The following is a 19957-nucleotide window of genomic DNA, read 5'->3' as shown; positions in this document are numbered from 1 at the left end:
AGGAAAATTTTCAAACAATTTAAGGATACCATTCAGATGACAGATTTCTGAGCAAAAGGTATTATGCTGCCACGCACATACTCACAGATAATATTTTTTTTTTTCAGAGCGGATACAGTACAGAATTTAAGAGCAAACACATACATACATCTTTTACGTATATCTTTCCCATGCATAAGGACAGACATGCTCCTTTTCACACAGACACAGAAAGTTGATTGACGCTTCCCATCAACATTGCAAAATCTTTTCATCTATAATGTTATAATGTTTCCAGCCTTTTAAGAATTTTCTTAATTTGTGCTTACCTTAAGGCCATTTGCTGTAATGCACTACCACTGGGAAGCGACATCATAAGATCAGAGATTGTCTGGAGAAGGCGATGAAAAGTGTGCGGTAACGGGTGAGCTGCTTCGCCAGCAATCACTATATCCGACAGAGGATGCTCACATACTCTTGTGTCTTTTTCCTAAGACGCAAAGCAATTTGTATGTTGTTAACAGACTTTCAGAGGAAAACGGTTAAATAAATAGAAATAGAAACATTTATCATATTTGGTTTAATAATAACTGAAACAATCCTATAATGAACGTGAACTTCAAAGTAGTTCCTGTCAGGGAATTTTTACAATACCAAGTTATACGTGAACACCACACAAGGAATTCGGGAAGTACACTGTATGCTACCACATATTTCTCATGATTCAAAAACGTGAAACATTACATTGCAATAATTTGAAAACAAACAAAACAAACTGCAAAAAATAACATATTCCAGCTGTTAATAACTTTTTTGAGCAGCAAAAATCAACCACAACAAACTTGCTAATTGAGCTAAGGTTATCAGCTGCTTTATTTCATTAGAGCTGTGAAAATAATGATTCTTAGTTAAGATGTGTTCGTATCAGAACGGCTGTGCACTGGGAGCCAAGTTCCACAGGGCAGTGGGTATGAAGGCAGTGGGAGAGGACCAAAGAGGGTGAGAGCCAGCAAGGTATGTTACAGAGAAGAGTAGCAGAGAAAGAATGAGCTTCGGATCATGATATCCTATTTCAGAAGGCAGAGACAGACTTGTCTGTGAAGGATACAAACTGTTTCTTCTACTGCTTTTTTGAAAGAAAATCTGATCCTGCTTGAATCATGAAAACCAGCTGCTTGCCCCCAAGATACTGACACCCAAAGCCAGATGCAAACTTACTCTCTTAAGGCTGTTAAATTGTCTATGTATATTCTTGCGAGTAGATTTCCCATGGATCTCGAGTGCTTGAATGCCCAGAAATGCTATAATATTATTTGAAATGAGTTTTAGGCACATGCTTACCTAGACAAGAATCATCAAACCAGACATTTCTCTGTATTTTCTTGCAGGGCATAATGTGGTAAAGTGCACTCAGTGTATGAAGTAGGAAGCATGAGATTGAACTCTACACTAAATATAATCAATTATTCAGAAAAAGTTCAAAGCCTAGTGTCATGGTTTAAGCTGGCCGGCAACTAAACGCCATGCAGCTGCTTGCTAACCCTCCTCCACCCCCAGGGGATGAGGAAGAGAATTAAAGGAGAAAAGGGAAAGAGACCCATGGGTTGAGATAAGAACAATTTAATACTACTACTACTAATATATGAATTATATACATATGTATAACGATAACAATATACAAACAAATGATGCACAGTACAATTGCTCACCACTCGGTGACCAAGGCTCATCCTGCTCCGGACTAACAATCCCAAAACATATACGTCTCGAGACTGCAATCCCAGATGAGCGAGAGGCCCGAAAAGAGAGTGAGACGGAGAGAGCACTCAGAGTCCGAGAGTGAGAGCTCTGGATGAGCAAAGGCTCTTCTTTCCAGTTGACCCTCATTTTTATGCTGGGCATGACGCTGCATGACATGGAACACTCCACTGGCCAGTTTGGCCCTCAATCCTAAGCCTAAGTACAAATCATAAGGAGAGTCGTAGACCCCCCCCCGTCTCGGCCATGCTCCCCCCTATCCTGTTGTGCTCCTGCACACTGGCAAGAACACGGCGGCTGGAAAGTCCTTGAGACCTTGGTGCCAACTACAAACATCAGCGCGCTGTCAGCGTTCTTCTCGGAGCAAGTCTCAGGCTAAAACCAAAACACGGAGCTCTTCTGGCTGCTGAAAAGAAGAGCTAACTCTTCCCAGATGAAACCAGGACACCTAGGTATTCCTCTTCTCCCCAAGGATCTTTTCTACACAGACAGCATTCTGCTCCCCCTCGTCTCCTCTGCAGCTTAGTAATTCTTGCATTTCATTTTGCTTTAGCAACGACAGTGCTTTAGAACCTACATCTTACATGTTAAACCACTTACAGTTCTAGATTCCCATCCCCTATTTTTACAGAATTCATCACTGGGATTTCTCACCCTCTCCCAGTATATTAAAAGAATATCTAGAAGTATTTCACATACATAAGGAAATGAAACTCAGTTGTGGAAAAGCACCAAACTGCCTTGGATTTGTTACATTGTGTACATATATTTACATGGGTATTTTTATCACATGATCAGACTACTGAAGGAAGATGTTGTGATCTGAATATACATCACCTCAGTGATATTTAACAATTAGCAGAAAACTGTTGCCAATTTCTTGTATGCCATAAAATTATTCATCCTAGCCAAGTGACCAAGGGGAATTTTTTAAGTCCCTCCTTCACTATATCAAAAGAGAAGTAGTATTCCCACCAAAGCAGAAGTGACATATTTAACATTTCTTTCTGATGTCCTTTCTCTGCCAGTCAGTAATTATTGAAATTACTGCTGAGACAATATTTGCTTATTCGTTTATATAGTGAAGGTTCTTATTTTGGAGGCTGACCAGAATAAGGACAAGCAGGAACACATTTCCCTCACTCTAGCAGTGCTTTTGATTTAGCAGTTCAAATTATGACACGGCAGAAAATTGCTGGAGCCAAGCACAGAAACAATATTCAGAATATAATACACACAGCTACTACAAATCAGTTTTAATGTATACATATAAGAATTTAGCACAGTTGAAAATGAGTAGAATTATAAATCTGCATGTTGACACAGTAACATGGAAAAGTTGATATCCCACATAAAATTTAGGACAAGATTAACAGTCACTTTGTAAACAACCGTAGCAATGTACCAGGGCTGCAATGCTGAAGAGACTCATTTCAAAGCTGGATTAGATTTGAAGTGATAAAAAAGTCACCCTGACTACGAAGAGCATTAGCATGATTTCTGTAGCTATTCATCGTGGACATGATAATGTTTTCAATTATAGATTTTTCTTAAATCACTAAATTAATTATGTCTAGTATATATACAATTATATACATAATTGTTTTTTTAGCTATATAGAACTACTTAAATTAACTATAGATTTTCAGAATTAACTACAAACTTTTCTTAAAGCACTGAAAGACACAGCAGACCAAAAAAACAAAGCATGTCTGAAAAAATATTTTCTCTTTTTTCTCTTCTTTTTTTGGGGAAAAGGAAGAATAAAATGCAAACAGTAAATTTTTTTGTTACTGGATTACAACTGTGCTTCTGCCTTTTTTTTTATTTCTTTCCCATGAATATTCAAAAATAATGCATTAAAAGACTGTAATTCATCAGTGCCGCACAAAATTTGGTGATTTTAGAAGAAAAATTAATTTATTTATGACTATCAAAAGAGTTCAACTAAATTTAAGACTAAGAATTATCATTCTCTAATTAAGTTTCTGTTTCACAGATAGAGGATTAAAGGTGTTGGGTTTTGGGTTTTTTTTTTGGTGGTGGGTTGTTTCTGGTTTTGTTTTTTTTTTTTTAAATATTTCTAAATTGACTACAAAATCAACACAGACACTGTATTTACAAAAGGAATGCTGAATTCACTTACTTGTTCTGCATTTTCCTTATTTGATTTATTTTCTTCATCCTCCTCTTCTTCAGGCTCTACAGGTGCAGGAGTCAGGGAAGCCACAAAATGCCATAAAATATCATGAAGAGAAGTTGTTTGAATGACATTACAAAGAAGCCAGTTGAAAGCCTAAAATAAGACACATACAAGGAGTTATCAATTGGTTAAGCAAGCCTGCAGCAAAACCAGTTCTTAAACCGTTTATGTAAGGAGATGCATTGATGCTTTTGGACAGGCAAATAATAATGCAGACGTCTTCAAGTAAGACACATTGCTCTGTAGCTAAACCAGTTTATTAAAATGACAACTATCTTACCGGGGACATAGCAAAGTAATTCACAAACAATACACACAAAAATAAGCTCTTTGAAAAAAGCTTTAAGGATGAAAAAGGAATGTTCTCAGGTATTTTCAGAGAATGAGCTGGCAGCACTTACTGTTCAAATTGGTTAACAATGTAAAGATCCCTTTTACTTTAGAACTCTGTAGACTGAAATTTGGTTTCCTTGTTTGGTCTCTGCTGTTGACCGAATTATTTGAAACAATTCAGCCACTTCCCAAAAAAAATCGACATAATGGGGAAAAAAGTTTCAAAAAACATGTAACCTTCTTACATTCTTCTAAAAGCTGTAATACTTCTGCACATTGATGTTTGGAAATTTGATGGGTGGTGCTTAACAGTAGAGGTGTGTTTTTTACTTTATCTGAGAAAATCCATCTATATTTTCACACATTACAAATACCCATGCTGCATACAAGTTCAGAAGAAACTTCACTAAAGCTTAGCTGAAATAAAAAAATGGCTTTAATGAGGATGCCTCTTACAGCATTTATTGAAGCAATTGATCATTAATGGATCTTTTGGTCACTCACTCACTATCTACGTAACAGGAGTAGCATTCACTCATCTCAGAGGGAAGTTGTGAAATATCTAGAGAGATACATATATAACCAGCATCAAAACAATTCTAAAGATAGAAGAGTCAGTCAAAGATTTGAAAAAGGAATGACAAGTAAGACCAAGAAGATGCTGAGCAAATGAGGAGAAAACAGTATTTGTAAGATTGATTTTTACAGCCTTAATAATGTTATATTATCAGAGATTTTCTGCACAACAGATATACTACTGAAGAATGTTTACAGGCAATACTTCTGTATTTGTAACTTTTAGAGTTAATAATACAAGTAAGTGAACTTTTAGAACAGGCTTACTGCACATCACAAAATAATTTCTTCTTCGTTTTTTTATCTACATAAAAATTCTTTAGAATTTAAAAACGTATTATATTAATCATACAAGATCCATTAGTACATTAATACCTCCATAGCAAAGACTCGGCAAGCAGATTTCCGTAAGGCTTGTTTCATTGCTATTTCAAGTCCTTCCAGATCATGATGCTGGATTACAAATGCCAGTACTGGCCACTGGAAATTTCTCTCTCCTTTGGAAAGAGAGCTGTGGGCGGAGATTAACCGAGAAAGTTCAGGAGATGGATGTCTCAGGAGAGAGGACCCCACTTCTATTCAAAAGCATAAAAATATGCATATATTAGATTCATTGTGCATTTTAATTTTACAGCCAAACTAAAAAACAATAGAACAATTTTAGAATTATTTTTGTTTTTTTTTCTATGAGAAAATTGCGTTAAAAGAAAGCAATATGTAAAAACAATGCTTCAACTGAGAAAGAAAATACCACTAACTTTTAAATCAAGCACAAGAGTTGCACCACAAATTTCAGAACAGCACTAACTCCTGAGCTGTTCTTAGGCTAATCCTGTGCAGATTAAGAAACAGCTAATGTTTATTAATAAATAGGAATAAAAGCCATTACACATATATATAAAACTATATTTGTCTACAGTTTCTGTGAAGAACTAAAAAATCCAATGCCATATCCTCGAATATTTTTTCCCTGCCTCTGATGTTTGTGCTTTTACCTGCATCTCCGCTGTTGACTCGTCTCCTAGGGATTGCCTTCACACGTGCTGGCAAAATTGAGTGCTGTTTGTCATATTCTGATGCAACAACTGAGTATGATCTTTGAAAGACTGTACGCTTCGCAAGATCTGTATCTGTTATTGGACTGGTTTCCAAACTACAAAGAAATCAGTGAAGTTATAGGCTCGTTAAAGAATATATAGCTCATACTGGAATTGTACATTAGTATTAAAGACACATGCATTCCATAATGAAAATGCTACTACTGCATGAAAGGTTTGTCTTATGTACTTAATAACTGTTCAAATACTGGAAAAATAGGAACATGTATTAGAATTTTACATGGTGAAACATCATGCAAGTGCTTTATAAACAAATGTAATGATGTACATGGTAAGTTCCAAGAATTTAAATATTTTTTAGAGAGAATAAAAACATTCACACCATGCCTGAATTGAAGTTTCAGACCAAATTTGCCTTGAGAACAGCATGTGAAAACATCTATGGAGTGAATTTTTAATATGCAAACCAACTCAAATTTAGAATTTTATGTGAAGTAAAAGTTTCTAACATTATTAGCCTTAAAGCCAACTTTCAATTGCCATGGCTACGCCTTTGACATGTTTTACTCCTTACCTTCAGTGGACTTCTTACAGTCTGCAGAAGAACTCCCAGTTTATGCTGTCCCTATAGGCCTCAGGAGACCATGGTGTCCACAGTTTTAATAAAGGAATATACCAATACGATGCACTCTTAAGGAGTTTTGTTAGAAAAGTTCTATTTCTGAAAAGACTACACGGTAGATTGTAGTATTCCAATAAACTGTTTTTGCAGTCAGTATAAAATATAGCAGACTTAAATAAAAACAGATTAAAAGCAAGTTTTCTCTTCATTACACCCTCATTATAATATGAGGAATCACTGTTTGACATCTGAAAACACCGAGCACCTAAGTTGATTCTGGACTATTATTAAGTAAGAGCCTTTTTCCTCCTGGCAAAACAAAAAATTCTGCAATTGCTTGAATTAGATCACACTAAACTTAATGAGGTAAGAAACTGGCTTAACCTGACAGAAAACATCTAGCACTCTTGGCCCTACATAGCATTAAGCTGTCATTTCTTCAGTGACATTGTAATTTCCCACAGAAAGAAGCAGCAACATTTGCTTCGAAAAATGTAAGGTAATGAAATTCCCTCCTGTTCCAATTTCCCTTCAGAATGAATCCTGAAAGGAGGATAACAGCTATTTCCTTTCAAAAAGGCCACCATTAATCTGCACTATAACCAGTTGTGTTAAAGAACAGAAATACAGGGAATAAAAATTGCTATATTTTCAAGGAGTTTGCAACAGCTAGGGTCCTTGGATCATTGCTCTTTAGATCACTTGTTCGGTTCTGCACTTCTGGAGATTCTGGAAAAAAATGTATTTGTCTCTACAGGGAAATAAGCAGGCCTGGAGTAAGGACTATGGATAAATTTCCCTGTGGTATGCTAGGAATCCTTATCAATTTCTGAACAAACTTTTTTTTCATATTTAGGTTATAAACCCAAGATCTTTCTGGAGAGAAGCAATTCGTTTGCATTACAGTTAAAAGTCTCAAATCTGATTTGCAATCTTGCATTGCTAGTGGTTGAAAATATACCTGATATGCTATGATTCACTGAAGATATTTTTCTAACTGCAGCTTCATGTTTTTGGCTTTTTTGCTGCCATTTCAGAGACTGATCTGGGCTGATCTGATACTTTAGCTACTTAATTACAGTAATGTTTTCCTGTTGTTTTTTTTTTTTTCCTTTCTTTTTCTTAAAGCGGTGTTTGGCTAATGCTTTAGTATTTGTATGTAGCATCTGGAATTACAAGGAAGTACCTTGGGGGCATAGATTTCATGTTACTCTCTGGCTCTTCAAAGACATTGGGGCTTGCATCAGGAGTAACTGAGATGTATGGTGCAGGTACTGAAGTTGAGCGCAGGTACCTCATCTCATCCTGGAAGAGGTTGTCATCCTGGTACCCAACAAAATTTTCATGATGATGCCTACATCAAATTAGATTTTTAAATTAGGATTAAGGATTACAAGTTCCTGAAACACACACACAAGTCCTTTACATTTAACAAGTCAACACTATTCATTTACTCCTCATCTAATGCATTTAAGCTGATTGTGACTTACAAGTGTTAGTGGAAAATATAACGGCATTTTCAACCAAAAGGGAGTGGGGATCACCCTTTGCTACCTTTTGGTGTTTTCATTAGGTATTTCCATTATGTATTTTAGGCCCAAATGTCTACCAATCATAAACATGAGGCACTACAGTAAAATCTACTTAGGAATACCCAGTAAGCACCAATCTTCTGGTTTCCTTCCTATTTTTAACTGTGAAGAGAGAAAAGTAGCACGTGTCTGCTACTAACACACTAAGTTAAACTCCTCAGGAAATTCTAAATTCTCTAGACAGAAAGTAAACTGTTGTTAAAAAATATTTAGCATCCAAAAAGCTACTAAGGGTATATTTGACCCTTGGAGCAAATACAACCTAAGAAATCGAAAAGATCATGGAAACAGAAGAGAAAGAAGAACAAAGATCATGAAGAATTAGGAAAAAACGTATTTTTCTATGTAAGTTTTAGTTTAGTTTATACCCATATTTTTATCCAACATTATAAATAGATGAGTATTAAAATCAATATTTATAAGCTTCCTTTAATTACCTTGCTAAAGTCTGTAGATAGAGACATGGCATTTTAATGGGAAAGTCTTCAGAAATGCCTTCTTTGAGACTGGGAAGTTGAGATTGGAATGCTTTTACAGGGTGATAGCAGAGGATACTGGGCTCAGCAGCACTACTCAGTGACAGTAAATACAGTGCATTGGCTTTAATCACTTGATGAGCTTCCATAGTTGGCAAGGCACGAGGAGTCTTAACTTGCATTGGTTTTCTCCTAGATTGTTTAATCTAGAGAAATTTAAAAGAGGTATATTTAAATTATACTTCATCACAGGAAAAGCTGACAATGTCACTTATGCTAAAGTTGCTTGATTCTTGCTGTTATAACACGTTTTCTATTGCAAAATGGCACTTCTGTTATTTCCATAACTTTGTAAAGTTTTAATAAGCAGCTGAAAGTTTTGACGTTTGCCTCAGGATGAATTTTATGTGCAAAAAGTTTCAACAAATTTAGTTTCAAAAATAAAGTTAAGTTAGCATTGTTCTACTTATCTTAAAACCTCAACATATTTGCATACTTTAAGCAAGAATTTGAAATTGGTCATGGAAGACCAATATCAGAACACCACCTTTTGTACTATTCCCATTAAAAATTGCTCTAGTTTGCCAAGTGTTTGGCATCTGTATCCAATAATCTGGATGATTAAGATCATTAAAGAAATTATAAACATATAAAGTAAAACAATACTCATATTTCAGTAAATAAATACAAGAATTCAAAGTTAAATAAACTGTCACATGCTTTTAAAAAATAAGGTACTATATTCAATGCTGCAGTTGTATTTGGATAAAAAATAAAATTACAAATTTGAAAACACTACCTTCTGAAGGGAAAAAATCCGGTCAGAAGTTATCAGCAAAGTTTTTATCTTGTTATTTTACATCTATCAATGACATATGTGGATATTCTAAAACCTTCTAAAATTCCGAATTTCCAAATCTTTTAAAACTGGCCTGACCTTATTTGCAAGTTGTGAGCACAGCACTATTTATCAGTTAGAGAGCTAAACATATGAGAAACAGATGAAAATACCTTCTCTCTTGCTGCTGCTTGCTTCTCACGGAGATATTTTTCTCTGCATCGATCACAAACCAAATACCAAGTGCTTCCTCCAATACCACCATCGCCACAATTACCAGCCCATCCTCCACAAAAGTGCCCAATGCTATTATAACCTTGGCCGCCTGCATAACGGCCACAACCTACATCGCAGAAAAAAAAAAAAGAAAAAAGTTATTTCAGAAGAAAGATTACTATTATATTATTTATTACTGTAAAAGAGGGCTGGAGAGGGGGAAGACTCTGGCCTAATCTCTCCTTTTCTGTACCTCTGAACTGATTAAAAACCAAAGTACACCTACATGTGTTCCATCAGGATCCAAAGAATCCAAACACATTGTAGGTTTCAAGTTTTTATTATGAACTTGTCCAAAGTATCACTAGCTCCCTATTCAGACAGCTAAGTGATGGTAACTATTACATTTATTTTTTTTTTAGATACATTTTAAAATAAAAAAAAAAAGTCACTGATACCCAGTGCTGACACAGCAGATAAAAACAGTTTTCTACTAGTTACAGTAGAATAGTAATAGAAAGCTTTTGGCAATATAGACATTCTAATTAACCAATCTCATTTTTAATTTTATTTCTAGTTTTCTCAGCACAGTAAGTTCTAAAATCTAACAAATGGTCTGTTTCTGAAGAGCTACTGTGAAGTCAGCTCATTATTTTGGCCTTGTTTCAAACAACTTTCTTCAGCATCTTTGAAAGCTTAGATCCATAACTACTTAAAATTACATACACAAAATGTGCAAATAATTTGTAACAGGTGTGTGTAAGTTTTAATTTAGCTTCTATAGTGAACTGTGTTAAAATGTTAGACAAGACAGCCTGACACAATTTCATAACAATAATGAATACCGAAATGTGTGTGGTACAATATGCTTACAAATGGACACGAGAATTAAAAAATATCTAATCTTACCTGGATGAGCTTGTCTCATGTGGTAAGTCACTGGATATGGATGGGATTCTCCACACAACTCGCAGATTGTGTCTTTTTCAGGTCCTCCCACTGCAAGCTGGGCCATCTCACCAAAAAGATTTCCCCTTGGCCTAGTCTCAATCTTTTCTTTTTTCTTTTTCTCTTTTTTAGTTTTCTTATTATCTTTGTCACACTCCTTCTTCTTTAACACTGCACAAGAACCGGGACTTGGAAAAATCATGTTTTGGGAAGCTGCTTTAATAGTTGCTAAAGAAATATCTTCCCAGAAAGCTACCAAATGCTGCAGTGTTAATGGAAGAGGAGATTTGGATTTCATTGTGTGATGACTGGATGTTTCAAAGGAGGTAGTTTCAGTTTTCCCATCCTCACACTTCTCATGCAGAGGTGGTTCTTTTAACATTGAGAGGACTTTATTTTTATTGATGCTACCCATTTTAGATATATCTGGTCCATGAGGTGAGATGTTGAACATGTTAAGAGCAGATGATATTTCCAATGAATGTCTGTTTTTCAACTTGGTTTCTTTTTCCTCTGCAGGCTGTTGAGTAAGACTGCTTCGTATTGGTGCATGCTCTTTGGACAGTTCTGGATTAAACTTCAAAAACGATGAACAAGCCATAGCATCATGAACTATTCCTTCATGCCAAAGAAACGCAGCAAATACAGCTCTAGCACATTCTGCAACGGAAGGTGACATTGCTTGCTTGGCAGGCTCTACAGGCTTGGAGCTATCTCCTTTGAAAAGAAAGCTGGATTTTTCCTTTTTGGGTCTTGTGTGCCTGCCAGCACATTTACGGCTCACTTTTGGAGACGCTCTCATGTCTTGCTCATGTGGTGCTTTTCCTATGCTGAAATGAACTTTATTAGAACCATCGTCCAGACTTCTGAATTCTGTGTTGTCTTCACAGGTGCTATCTGTAATGCTGTCAGTCTTTAAAGTACTTGAAGTACATACTTCAACCACCTCACTGTGGAGATTTTCTTGTACGACATGAGGGGAAGGAGCTCTGTTTTCAGTTTCTGTGACAGGTTTTCCATCTTTCGCAATAATTTTTGGTTTGGGTGAAGTGGACCTCCCCCTCAAGGGTTCTGTTAGTGGTACTTTCTTTTTGCGAAGAGTGTCTGGATCCAATGTGTAAGAATCTGATTTGGAGCGTTCTCGAGGAGGATCAAGCTTGGTTTTCACAGGGGATGAAGCTTTCTGAGGTAGAGTTTTGTCATGGGGTGATGAGGATCGTGGAGAACTAGCACCAGATCTAACAGCTGTAAGTGTCTTTGTCTTTGGAGAAGACGACCGGGTTCCTGGCCCTGGAGATTCAGCTCTCAGACCAGTAGTTGTTCTTCCATCGGTTTTTAGTGTTTGCAAAGTGTTATGATTTGGAGACAAAGACCTGCTGTGAGAGTCTGATCGCAATTTTGCAGCATCTGATTTCAGCATAAGAGACTCACTGGCAGATAAGCCTTCTGTATTCCTAGGTTTCTTCTGCTCAGCAGCAGCTCTGTTCATTCGCACATCAAGCTTGGGTGACCTGCTGTCAGCTCTGTGTTTTGATGACATGTCTGATTTTCCTGCTGGAGAAATTGGTCTAGCAGCTCCTGTGAAATTCATCCGGTCACCTGTTCGGTATATTTTATAAGCAAATTATTATATTTTGACAGTGATACAAAACAAGGATTGAAGACTTGAACACGAGATAAAAATTAAACACACGCTTCTCTTCACATCAAAATGAAAGGAAATATAAAGGGAATTTTTTTCCCCCAGAATATTTTCAATACATTCCTTCTCCCAGAGATACATACAAACCAGTGTTAGGAAATATTTACAGAGAAAACACAACTATGGAGGTATCAAAAGGTACAGTTCACTATTTCCACAAAACACTAGTAAAGGATGCAGAATTTACACCCTTGGGTAAAATGTCAGGAGTTAACTTTAAGTTTACCACAGTTGCAACAGAAACCAGGGATTATTTATTTATTATCTCTATGTGTGTCAGCCTGACTGCAACAAGAGACTTGCAGAAAGATCAAACATATTACCAGATTTATTTTCTTTAATGCTCAAAAGTCAGGAAACGTATGAAGTAAATACAGCTACAAAGCAAATTGGGTGAGAGGTTTACAAACATGCTTGAAATGATTCATATTGATAATGTGAGGTATCCACCTTTAAGACCACCAACTATCAATGTTCTGCTACCAGAACATGGCCTACTAAAAAAAAAAAAACCCCAATATCTTTTTCAACCACTAAGCTAAACCATCAACTCTGATCTAGAACATTGTTATTTTGATCCACTAATTTACTGTTCCTATGCACACTGACTTTGTACATATATTAATCTACATAACAATGAAAACTATGGGTAGCTTAATATAAATACATACAAAACAAGTATATGCAAGTAACTCATTAAAGCAATCTGTTTCTAATAATTCTGTGAAGACACTCAGTCTCTCTTGTAGAACCATTTTGAAAATTAAGACAAGCAATGGTGAAATTACTGGCAAGCAATGCGGCAGTTATGAATTAAATATAACTGTCTCTCCACAAAGCACTACACTGCAAAGTCTTTAACGTATAGTTAAGGCCTTTTGATGTGAACGGTTTTTTATTTGTTAAACATGAAAAAGTTTCTCTAGTAAAGTTTGTATAACTAGGTCACAGTATTTTGGATTATTTCACTTTTCTAGGCACTAAAAGGTTATTTCCACTTGTCTGGGTGTATTTATGAGGAAACAACTATTTGTTAAAAAAGTTAAACTTCAATTAATCAGAGAATATTTGCAAATTTGGACCTTGATTTCTAACGGGAACAGAGAGGACAGGCAGTCATCTTTTGTCCAGTACCTTCAGTACTTTACTTAGAAGGTGGGAAATCTGTATTTCCTTCCTTCTGCATTATGTGATCTGAACCAATTTCTTCCAGTTCTCAATCATGAAACCTTATCCCTCTGCTAGAAAACATATAGAAGCATGGAGTGTTCTCAGGTTTTCTACTGTTACCTCTCACAATACAAAACCAAATGTATTTTTCAGAGCAAAGTCTAGCAACCTAGATGTCTCCACTGGATAAAAAAAACAATTCTTATTATTTTGCTAGCTCCATATTTAAGTAGCTTATAACAAATAGCAACAGGAAAAAGTGAAGGATACCTATGTTGGAATACTTAACAAGCTTGAAGGTTAGGGTACTCTCCTGGCTTCCTAGGACATAGGACATGGTAGGAGTTTGTACTTCTCCAGGCAGAGAAGAAATATTTTGTCTATATTCAGGAACAATATGCCAAAGATAAACAGTAGAATATAATGAGAACATCTCAAACGTCATTCTAATTGATTTTGAGAGTCTAATCTGTCTTTCTTCTTTTTTCTTACAAGTTCTATAATTATTTTTTGGGGGGAGGAGGGAAGGAAGGGGAAGAGAAATAAGAAATACCATGGTACATCATGGTTTTTAAAATGATTGTTCTTGCTAAAAGGAAAAACTAAAAGGTTTCTTAAATATCAGTCCAAGCATTTTGCTCATGCCAGCTCAGTTATTCACTAGTTCTACTGATGAGCTATTTTGAGATGTCTACTTTGTGATATATGAATTCAGAAATGTAAATCATAATTACTTTATACACACTTTTCCCAGAAAGAAATAAATACAAAGATGAATTTAAGGTCTGACAGATCAGAAAATACTCTAGATAGAACCTTTCATGGAATTCCACATAAAGGAAGTGAAAACATGACAATAGTCTTCTCAGAGGACATAAAACACTGCAAGCCATTCAGCAACATATCGAGTTCAAAGTATATGCATGACTGCTGAATATCAAGCACGAAAACCTTCTAGAACAAAACCTTATGAAAGGCACAGCTTCCAGCAGCAAAAAAATATCCTATGTTTTTTTAAAAACAAAGGTTTGGATTTGCACATAGGTAAATAATCCTAATTAGCATTCTAGACTATGAGCAGAAAAAAAAAAATTCCCAAAACGAGAAACTGAGTAATCATGTAGCAAACTGCTTTAGCTGTAAACAAAAAAACCCCACCATCCTCATATATTTTCCCCCCCTTTCTTCTTCCATATTTCATTTACCTATTGTTTGAAAACAGGTTTTACTAGATTAACAGTCACCTTTCTGTTTATAAAGCAGAGAGATAGCTAGATCACATATCATGAAGTTGCTGCAACTCAGGAAGGCAACGCTGAATGGTTATATCAAATGAGCTCCCAACAAATATTGAACTTGAACATTTACTTTCAAAACTTCATTTTATTATGCAAATGAAATGAAAATGAATAGAAGGAGGAAAAAAAAAACATTTTGAATGTAAAAGTCTGAATAACCTTGCTATGTTGGCATGCATACCCACCCTTCAGTTTGTGAGAGAGAGATGAAATAGCAGAGGCAGGCCCAGCTACATCACTAGTTTTGTAAATACGCTCACGAGAAGCAAGGCAGCAGGATGGAGTTTCTACAGTGGAAAACAGTTGCACAGAAGCAGCACAGATTCAATGGAAAAAGCAATAAAGATAGAAACAAGCATTTCAAATGATATGCATCTCCTTTGTTAAGTATTCTGAATTCATTGTTTAGACTCCTACTTTAGTTTTAAATGAGAAACAGTTATTTAAAAATGTTTTCCCTGATCTAAATTTTAAAAGAAAAACATATCTTCTGTGCTTTCAGCATTTTCTTTTGAGAAAATTGGAGAATGTCTAGATGTTTGTGTTGGAAAGCCTCAGTAATCACTGGAAAGAATCAAGAAAAATATATTAAACCCATCAAAACTATCTGTTTTCAAATCTGAATGGACCTCAATCATGTCATGTTTCGAAAACCTTCATGTATGTAATTGTGAACTGTCATTTCTCAATACTATCAAGAGACATAACTAGCAGTGCAAGAGTTTCTATTAAACAGTATAGACATGAAAACAAGTCTGTATCAATCCTTAAAAATAATTTTGCCTTAAGAAAAAAACAAAGTTAAATTCTGATATAATCCAAGATAATTTCAGTAGCAAGTCTACTGACACCAAATCTGTTAGAGATATAGCTCCAAGTGAAACTTGGAGTGAGATAACAGCAGGGACTTTTAGTTTCAAGTCTATCGTTTTACTTTTCTATAACATTGTTTTTAATTCCAATTCTAATTCTTATTCCTATTCCTTCCTTTATTAAAAAAAAAGTAAAATTCTTACTGCATTAATAACTTTAAAGAGAATTTGTATGTTAGAAGACACTCTGCTTTAGAGAGACCCTTTTGTACAAATGGAATACGATAAGTATATTGAAAATAAGTGATTTCAATTCCTGCACTGCTCATGACATCTTTTTGTCTGGTACTACATTTACTAGCTTGTACACATAAATATACTAACCCCCCTATCTTATGCAATGAGCATAGATATATAGAGTTCTGTAGACTCGACTCTAGTTCTATAGACTCTACAATGAGGTGTTTACACATTTGAAATAAGAATTTCATTCTTTAAAACAAGAAAATAATCTCTATTTCTCAACCCAGTATTAGTATAGATTTAAGAACAGTATTACCTACTTTAATGCCTACAAATGATTTGGAGAGATCCAACACTAAGTATATAGCTTCTGGGTAACAGGATGTCACTCCATTTTTTAAAGGCAAAATGCAGAAAAACACATTAGGAGGACAAGGTAGCATTGGAGGCAACCCTAAAAATGTCAATTTGATACACTAGCATTCCACTCTATGAATAATAAAATGAAAATCTTTTCTAAATCCACTGTCATGAATGCATATTTACACTTCATTCTTTCAGTCTATGTCTGAGAACATTTACATTTTATAATGTTGTAATCTAGTTTACGTTGAACAATGTACTACTGCTCAATCATTTCAAGGGGACTGTGGTTCAAAGAGAATGACTTTCCCACATAATCTTCTTGTTGCCTTAGCAAACAACGTATGTCTATCCAGGATAACCGGTCAGCCACAGGGACCAGCTCTTTGGTCAAGATTCCTTCTTTTAGTTTCACCCTCAAAGATCACAAAGTCTTGAAACACAAGGTAGGCAAGGTCTTTTTCACATCACATTCAAATGTGACAGCGTATCCTTAGTCACGCTCTTTCCTTCAACATGGAAATTGCTCCAGCTTGAAAAGCTACACAACACAGAGACATTAGAGGCAATCTAATTCCTATGGCCAGATGCATTCTTCTAACAGTCATGCCTACTTCCTCTGAGGAAACGGTGGTAAATCAATCCAGGAGGCATGGCATACCACCAACTGGTTCATGTTAGTTTTTTTTAAACAAACCCTAAAACAAACTGGTAAAATGCCTCTGGAGAGTGGAGGTAAGTTTCTTCTGAAATTCCATTTCTTTTCCGCACGATGGTGAAGCAAAGCACTGATCTGTTTTTGCTTTTTTGCCTAAGCACTGAATGCCTCTTCTAAAAGAATGCATTCCTCTTTCGCTCACTGTTACTGACATGGAAGCTACAATAAGGCTGTCAGCTGAATTTCCTCAAGCACTGCAATCAATACATCTTTTTTTCATATCCTGAAAATGCCAAATGCCATAGTGACAGTTGGACAAGGACTCTTTTTTTTTTTATGAGTAAAAGACTATAATGAAGCTAACAAATGTTTGAATATTCAAATATTAAACAGGGAGAAAAGTATTAGATACTGTCATAGTAGGGGAACAAGTGAGCGAATGAAAGCAAAAGCTGAAACACAGTATCATTAGAAAAACATTAGCAATGTTCTTTACCCAAAGGTAGAGTTTGGAGCAGCAACACTTGAGACAGTCAAGTTTATTAATTGAAATAAGCATTCCTGTGCTAGAAGGGTAGATACAAATACTTCTATAATTTTATAATTTGTAAGTACAATTTTTGAAGATGTGATAAACTAAACTTATTTTGGTTAAAATAAAACTTGACATAATTTGTCCTCTTCCTCAAAACTTTACCATACCAGTCACTCAGGGATGGTTTTGGATTGACCTGGGCAAATGTATGCTTCGTACAAATCTGTAAAGACTAGAGTGTGAAATCATGTAACTCATTAGCTCAAATTTTCAACAGTGATGTTTCAGCAATATGCAGCATCTGAAAAAACAGTTAAACCAAAACTCTCTGGCTGCTTTGCATGACAATTAAGTCATTTCAGCATGATACATAAGAGATCAGTGTGCTTAGTTGAGAATATCCTCTCCCTTCATCTAACTGAAACACTACCAAGAAGGCTTATGTGCTCCATATGTGTGGTATTTAGTGCCTCCTCTACAGTTTAGGAAATGTGGATAGAAGCACTGCAGGCAAAGCCAGCGGCTCTAAACGTTCTGTAACTAGCGCCTAGAAAAGAAAGGAACAAACCCCAAAAGAAAGTGGTAGCACCATACTGAAGGACTGTATCAAGGAGCTCCTGACACGAATGGTAGGGATTGATCATATATGGTGGGACTAGATGCTGGACTGCAGCTCCGCAGCACGGATTGGCAAGGAAGCAGCCTGACTATAGAATCATAGAATCATAGAATGGTTAGGGCTGGAAGGGACCTTCAAAGGTCATCTAGTCCAAGCCCCCTGCAAGGAACAGGGATATCTCCAACTAGATCAGGTTGCTCAGGGCCTCATCCAACCTGGCCTTGAACGTCTCCAGGGATGGAGCATCCACCACCTCTCTGGGCAACCTGTTCCAGTGTTCTACAACTCTCATGGTAAAAAATTTCTTCCTAATATCCAATCTGAATCTACCTCCCTCTATTTTAAAACCATTACCCCTTGTCCTATCACAACAGGCCCTCCTGAACAGCCTCTCCCCATCTTTCCTGTAGGCCCCCTTTAAGTACTGGAAGGCTGCTATAAGGTCACCCCGGAGCCTCCTCTTCTCCAGGCTGAACAGCCCCAACTCTTTCAGCCTGTCCTCATAGGAAAGGTGCTCCAGCCCTCTTATCATCTTCGTGGCCCTCCTCTGGACCCTCTCCAACTGGTCCATGTCCTTCTTATGTTGGGGACTCCAGAACTGGACGCAATACTCCAAGTGAGGTCTCATGAGGGCAGAGTAGAGGGGGAGAATCACCTCCCTCGACCTGCTGGCCACGCTCCTCTTGATGCAGCCCAGGACGCGGTTGGCCTTCTGGGCTGCAAGAGCACATTGCCGTCTCATTGAACAGCAGCTCAGCACTGCAGCTTCTGCCTGGACTGAGATGGGTCAGGAAGCAATAGCTGTGCTGTGCAGCTGCTCCGTGAGCTGCCTGGGCTGCAGTGGAAGAGAGAGAGAGGATGTGACAGATGAGGCTAATAAGGCAGGTCCCAAAGCCTCTTCAGCCTATAAATCCATTCTTCATTTGCAATAGCAACTCAGATGTGAGGAAACATGGCATAAAGGTCTAATGTTGGTGATTGCAAGGTCTCACACTTTCCTCCCTAAGTTCAGAGTTCCAAAGTCAATTCTGAAATTTTGATAACTGATGCTAGACAACATGGCAAGGTCCTGTCTCCCTGACTTGTCATGTCTAAGGAGTTTTATGACCCAGCACACACTGTTGAAAAGCACGATCTTCCTTGACCCTCTACGATTCCACATTTCACCTATACTCAGAATCCAAGCAGAACTTTCAGACTTCTGTGCTTTTCACAGAATTTAGAGACAAATTAATCAAGCGACCAGTAATAAGCTTGCAACTGTGGGAGGTTGCAGTCCTGAGGAAATCTATTACTGATGATCTTACAGACTTCTCAGAAGGAAGCCTACTCAGGCTGGAGTAATTACAGACTGTTTTGTTGAAATAATCAAGGAAGCAACATACATAAACTCATGCTCTTTCTGGAAAAAAAATCGTTGCTAAGATTCCAAGTCAATACAGCTGTTCCTGAATGCCAGGTAGGTTATGCCATCTCTTCTAGCTTTTCTGGCCTTTTAGCTGCAGACAAGACTGACAAGGAACTAAAATACATGACAAACGCATCTTAATTTTGTCTGTCCCCGTGAAAAAGAAAATCTCTCAGATTTTTCCCTTGTGTCACCATGTGTGAAAATTAGCAAAGGAATTAAGTAGGACAGAACCATCAGCCCTTCACAGAGTTCTAGCAAATAACACAAAACTGAGTAACACAGTTCCCCCTTCTTTTTTGTAACACCCCTTCTGTAACAAATTCTTTGACAAAACACACAGGACTCCTGTTAGTTTACCTATTTATGATGTGAAAAGAATAACAGAGACACTTCTCAATTTTTCAAGCATTATATCTGAGGAAGTGGTTGTCCAAAACTGTAATATTTCCACAAAAAAAATAACCAGACACTGTATTGAAGATAAAAGGTTGTGACAAGCCTCTTCTTAAATGAATTTGGAAACCAAACCAAACTCCCAGCACAGAAA

At 36.7% G+C, this 19957-nt stretch overlaps 1 protein-coding gene across 1 annotated transcript in view; it reads right to left on the bottom strand.

The window, feature by feature from the left end:
• Window positions 1-19957, bottom strand: part of MYCBP2 (MYC binding protein 2) — a 213475-nt gene that overhangs the window by 31991 nt on the left and 161527 nt on the right. The window contains exons 58-66 of the mRNA XM_086620176.1: window positions 14955-15056; window positions 10561-12198; window positions 9609-9778; window positions 8559-8803; window positions 7716-7883; window positions 5845-6002; window positions 5225-5424; window positions 3884-4033; window positions 309-469 (exon numbers count right to left, since the gene is read on the bottom strand). Of these exons, the coding sequence (XP_086476302.1) occupies window positions 309-469; window positions 3884-4033; window positions 5225-5424; window positions 5845-6002; window positions 7716-7883; window positions 8559-8803; window positions 9609-9778; window positions 10561-12198; window positions 14955-15056 (2992 nt within the window). The remainder of the gene's footprint in view (window positions 1-308; window positions 470-3883; window positions 4034-5224; window positions 5425-5844; window positions 6003-7715; window positions 7884-8558; window positions 8804-9608; window positions 9779-10560; window positions 12199-14954; window positions 15057-19957) is intronic.

The sequence above is a fragment of the Tauraco erythrolophus genome, chromosome 1 (genome assembly GCF_009769465.1).
Source record: "Tauraco erythrolophus isolate bTauEry1 chromosome 1, bTauEry1.pri, whole genome shotgun sequence".
Lineage (NCBI taxonomy): Eukaryota > Metazoa > Chordata > Aves > Musophagiformes > Musophagidae > Tauraco > Tauraco erythrolophus.
The sequence above is the reverse complement of the archived record's forward strand: the minus strand, read 5'-3'. Positions and strand labels throughout refer to the sequence as shown.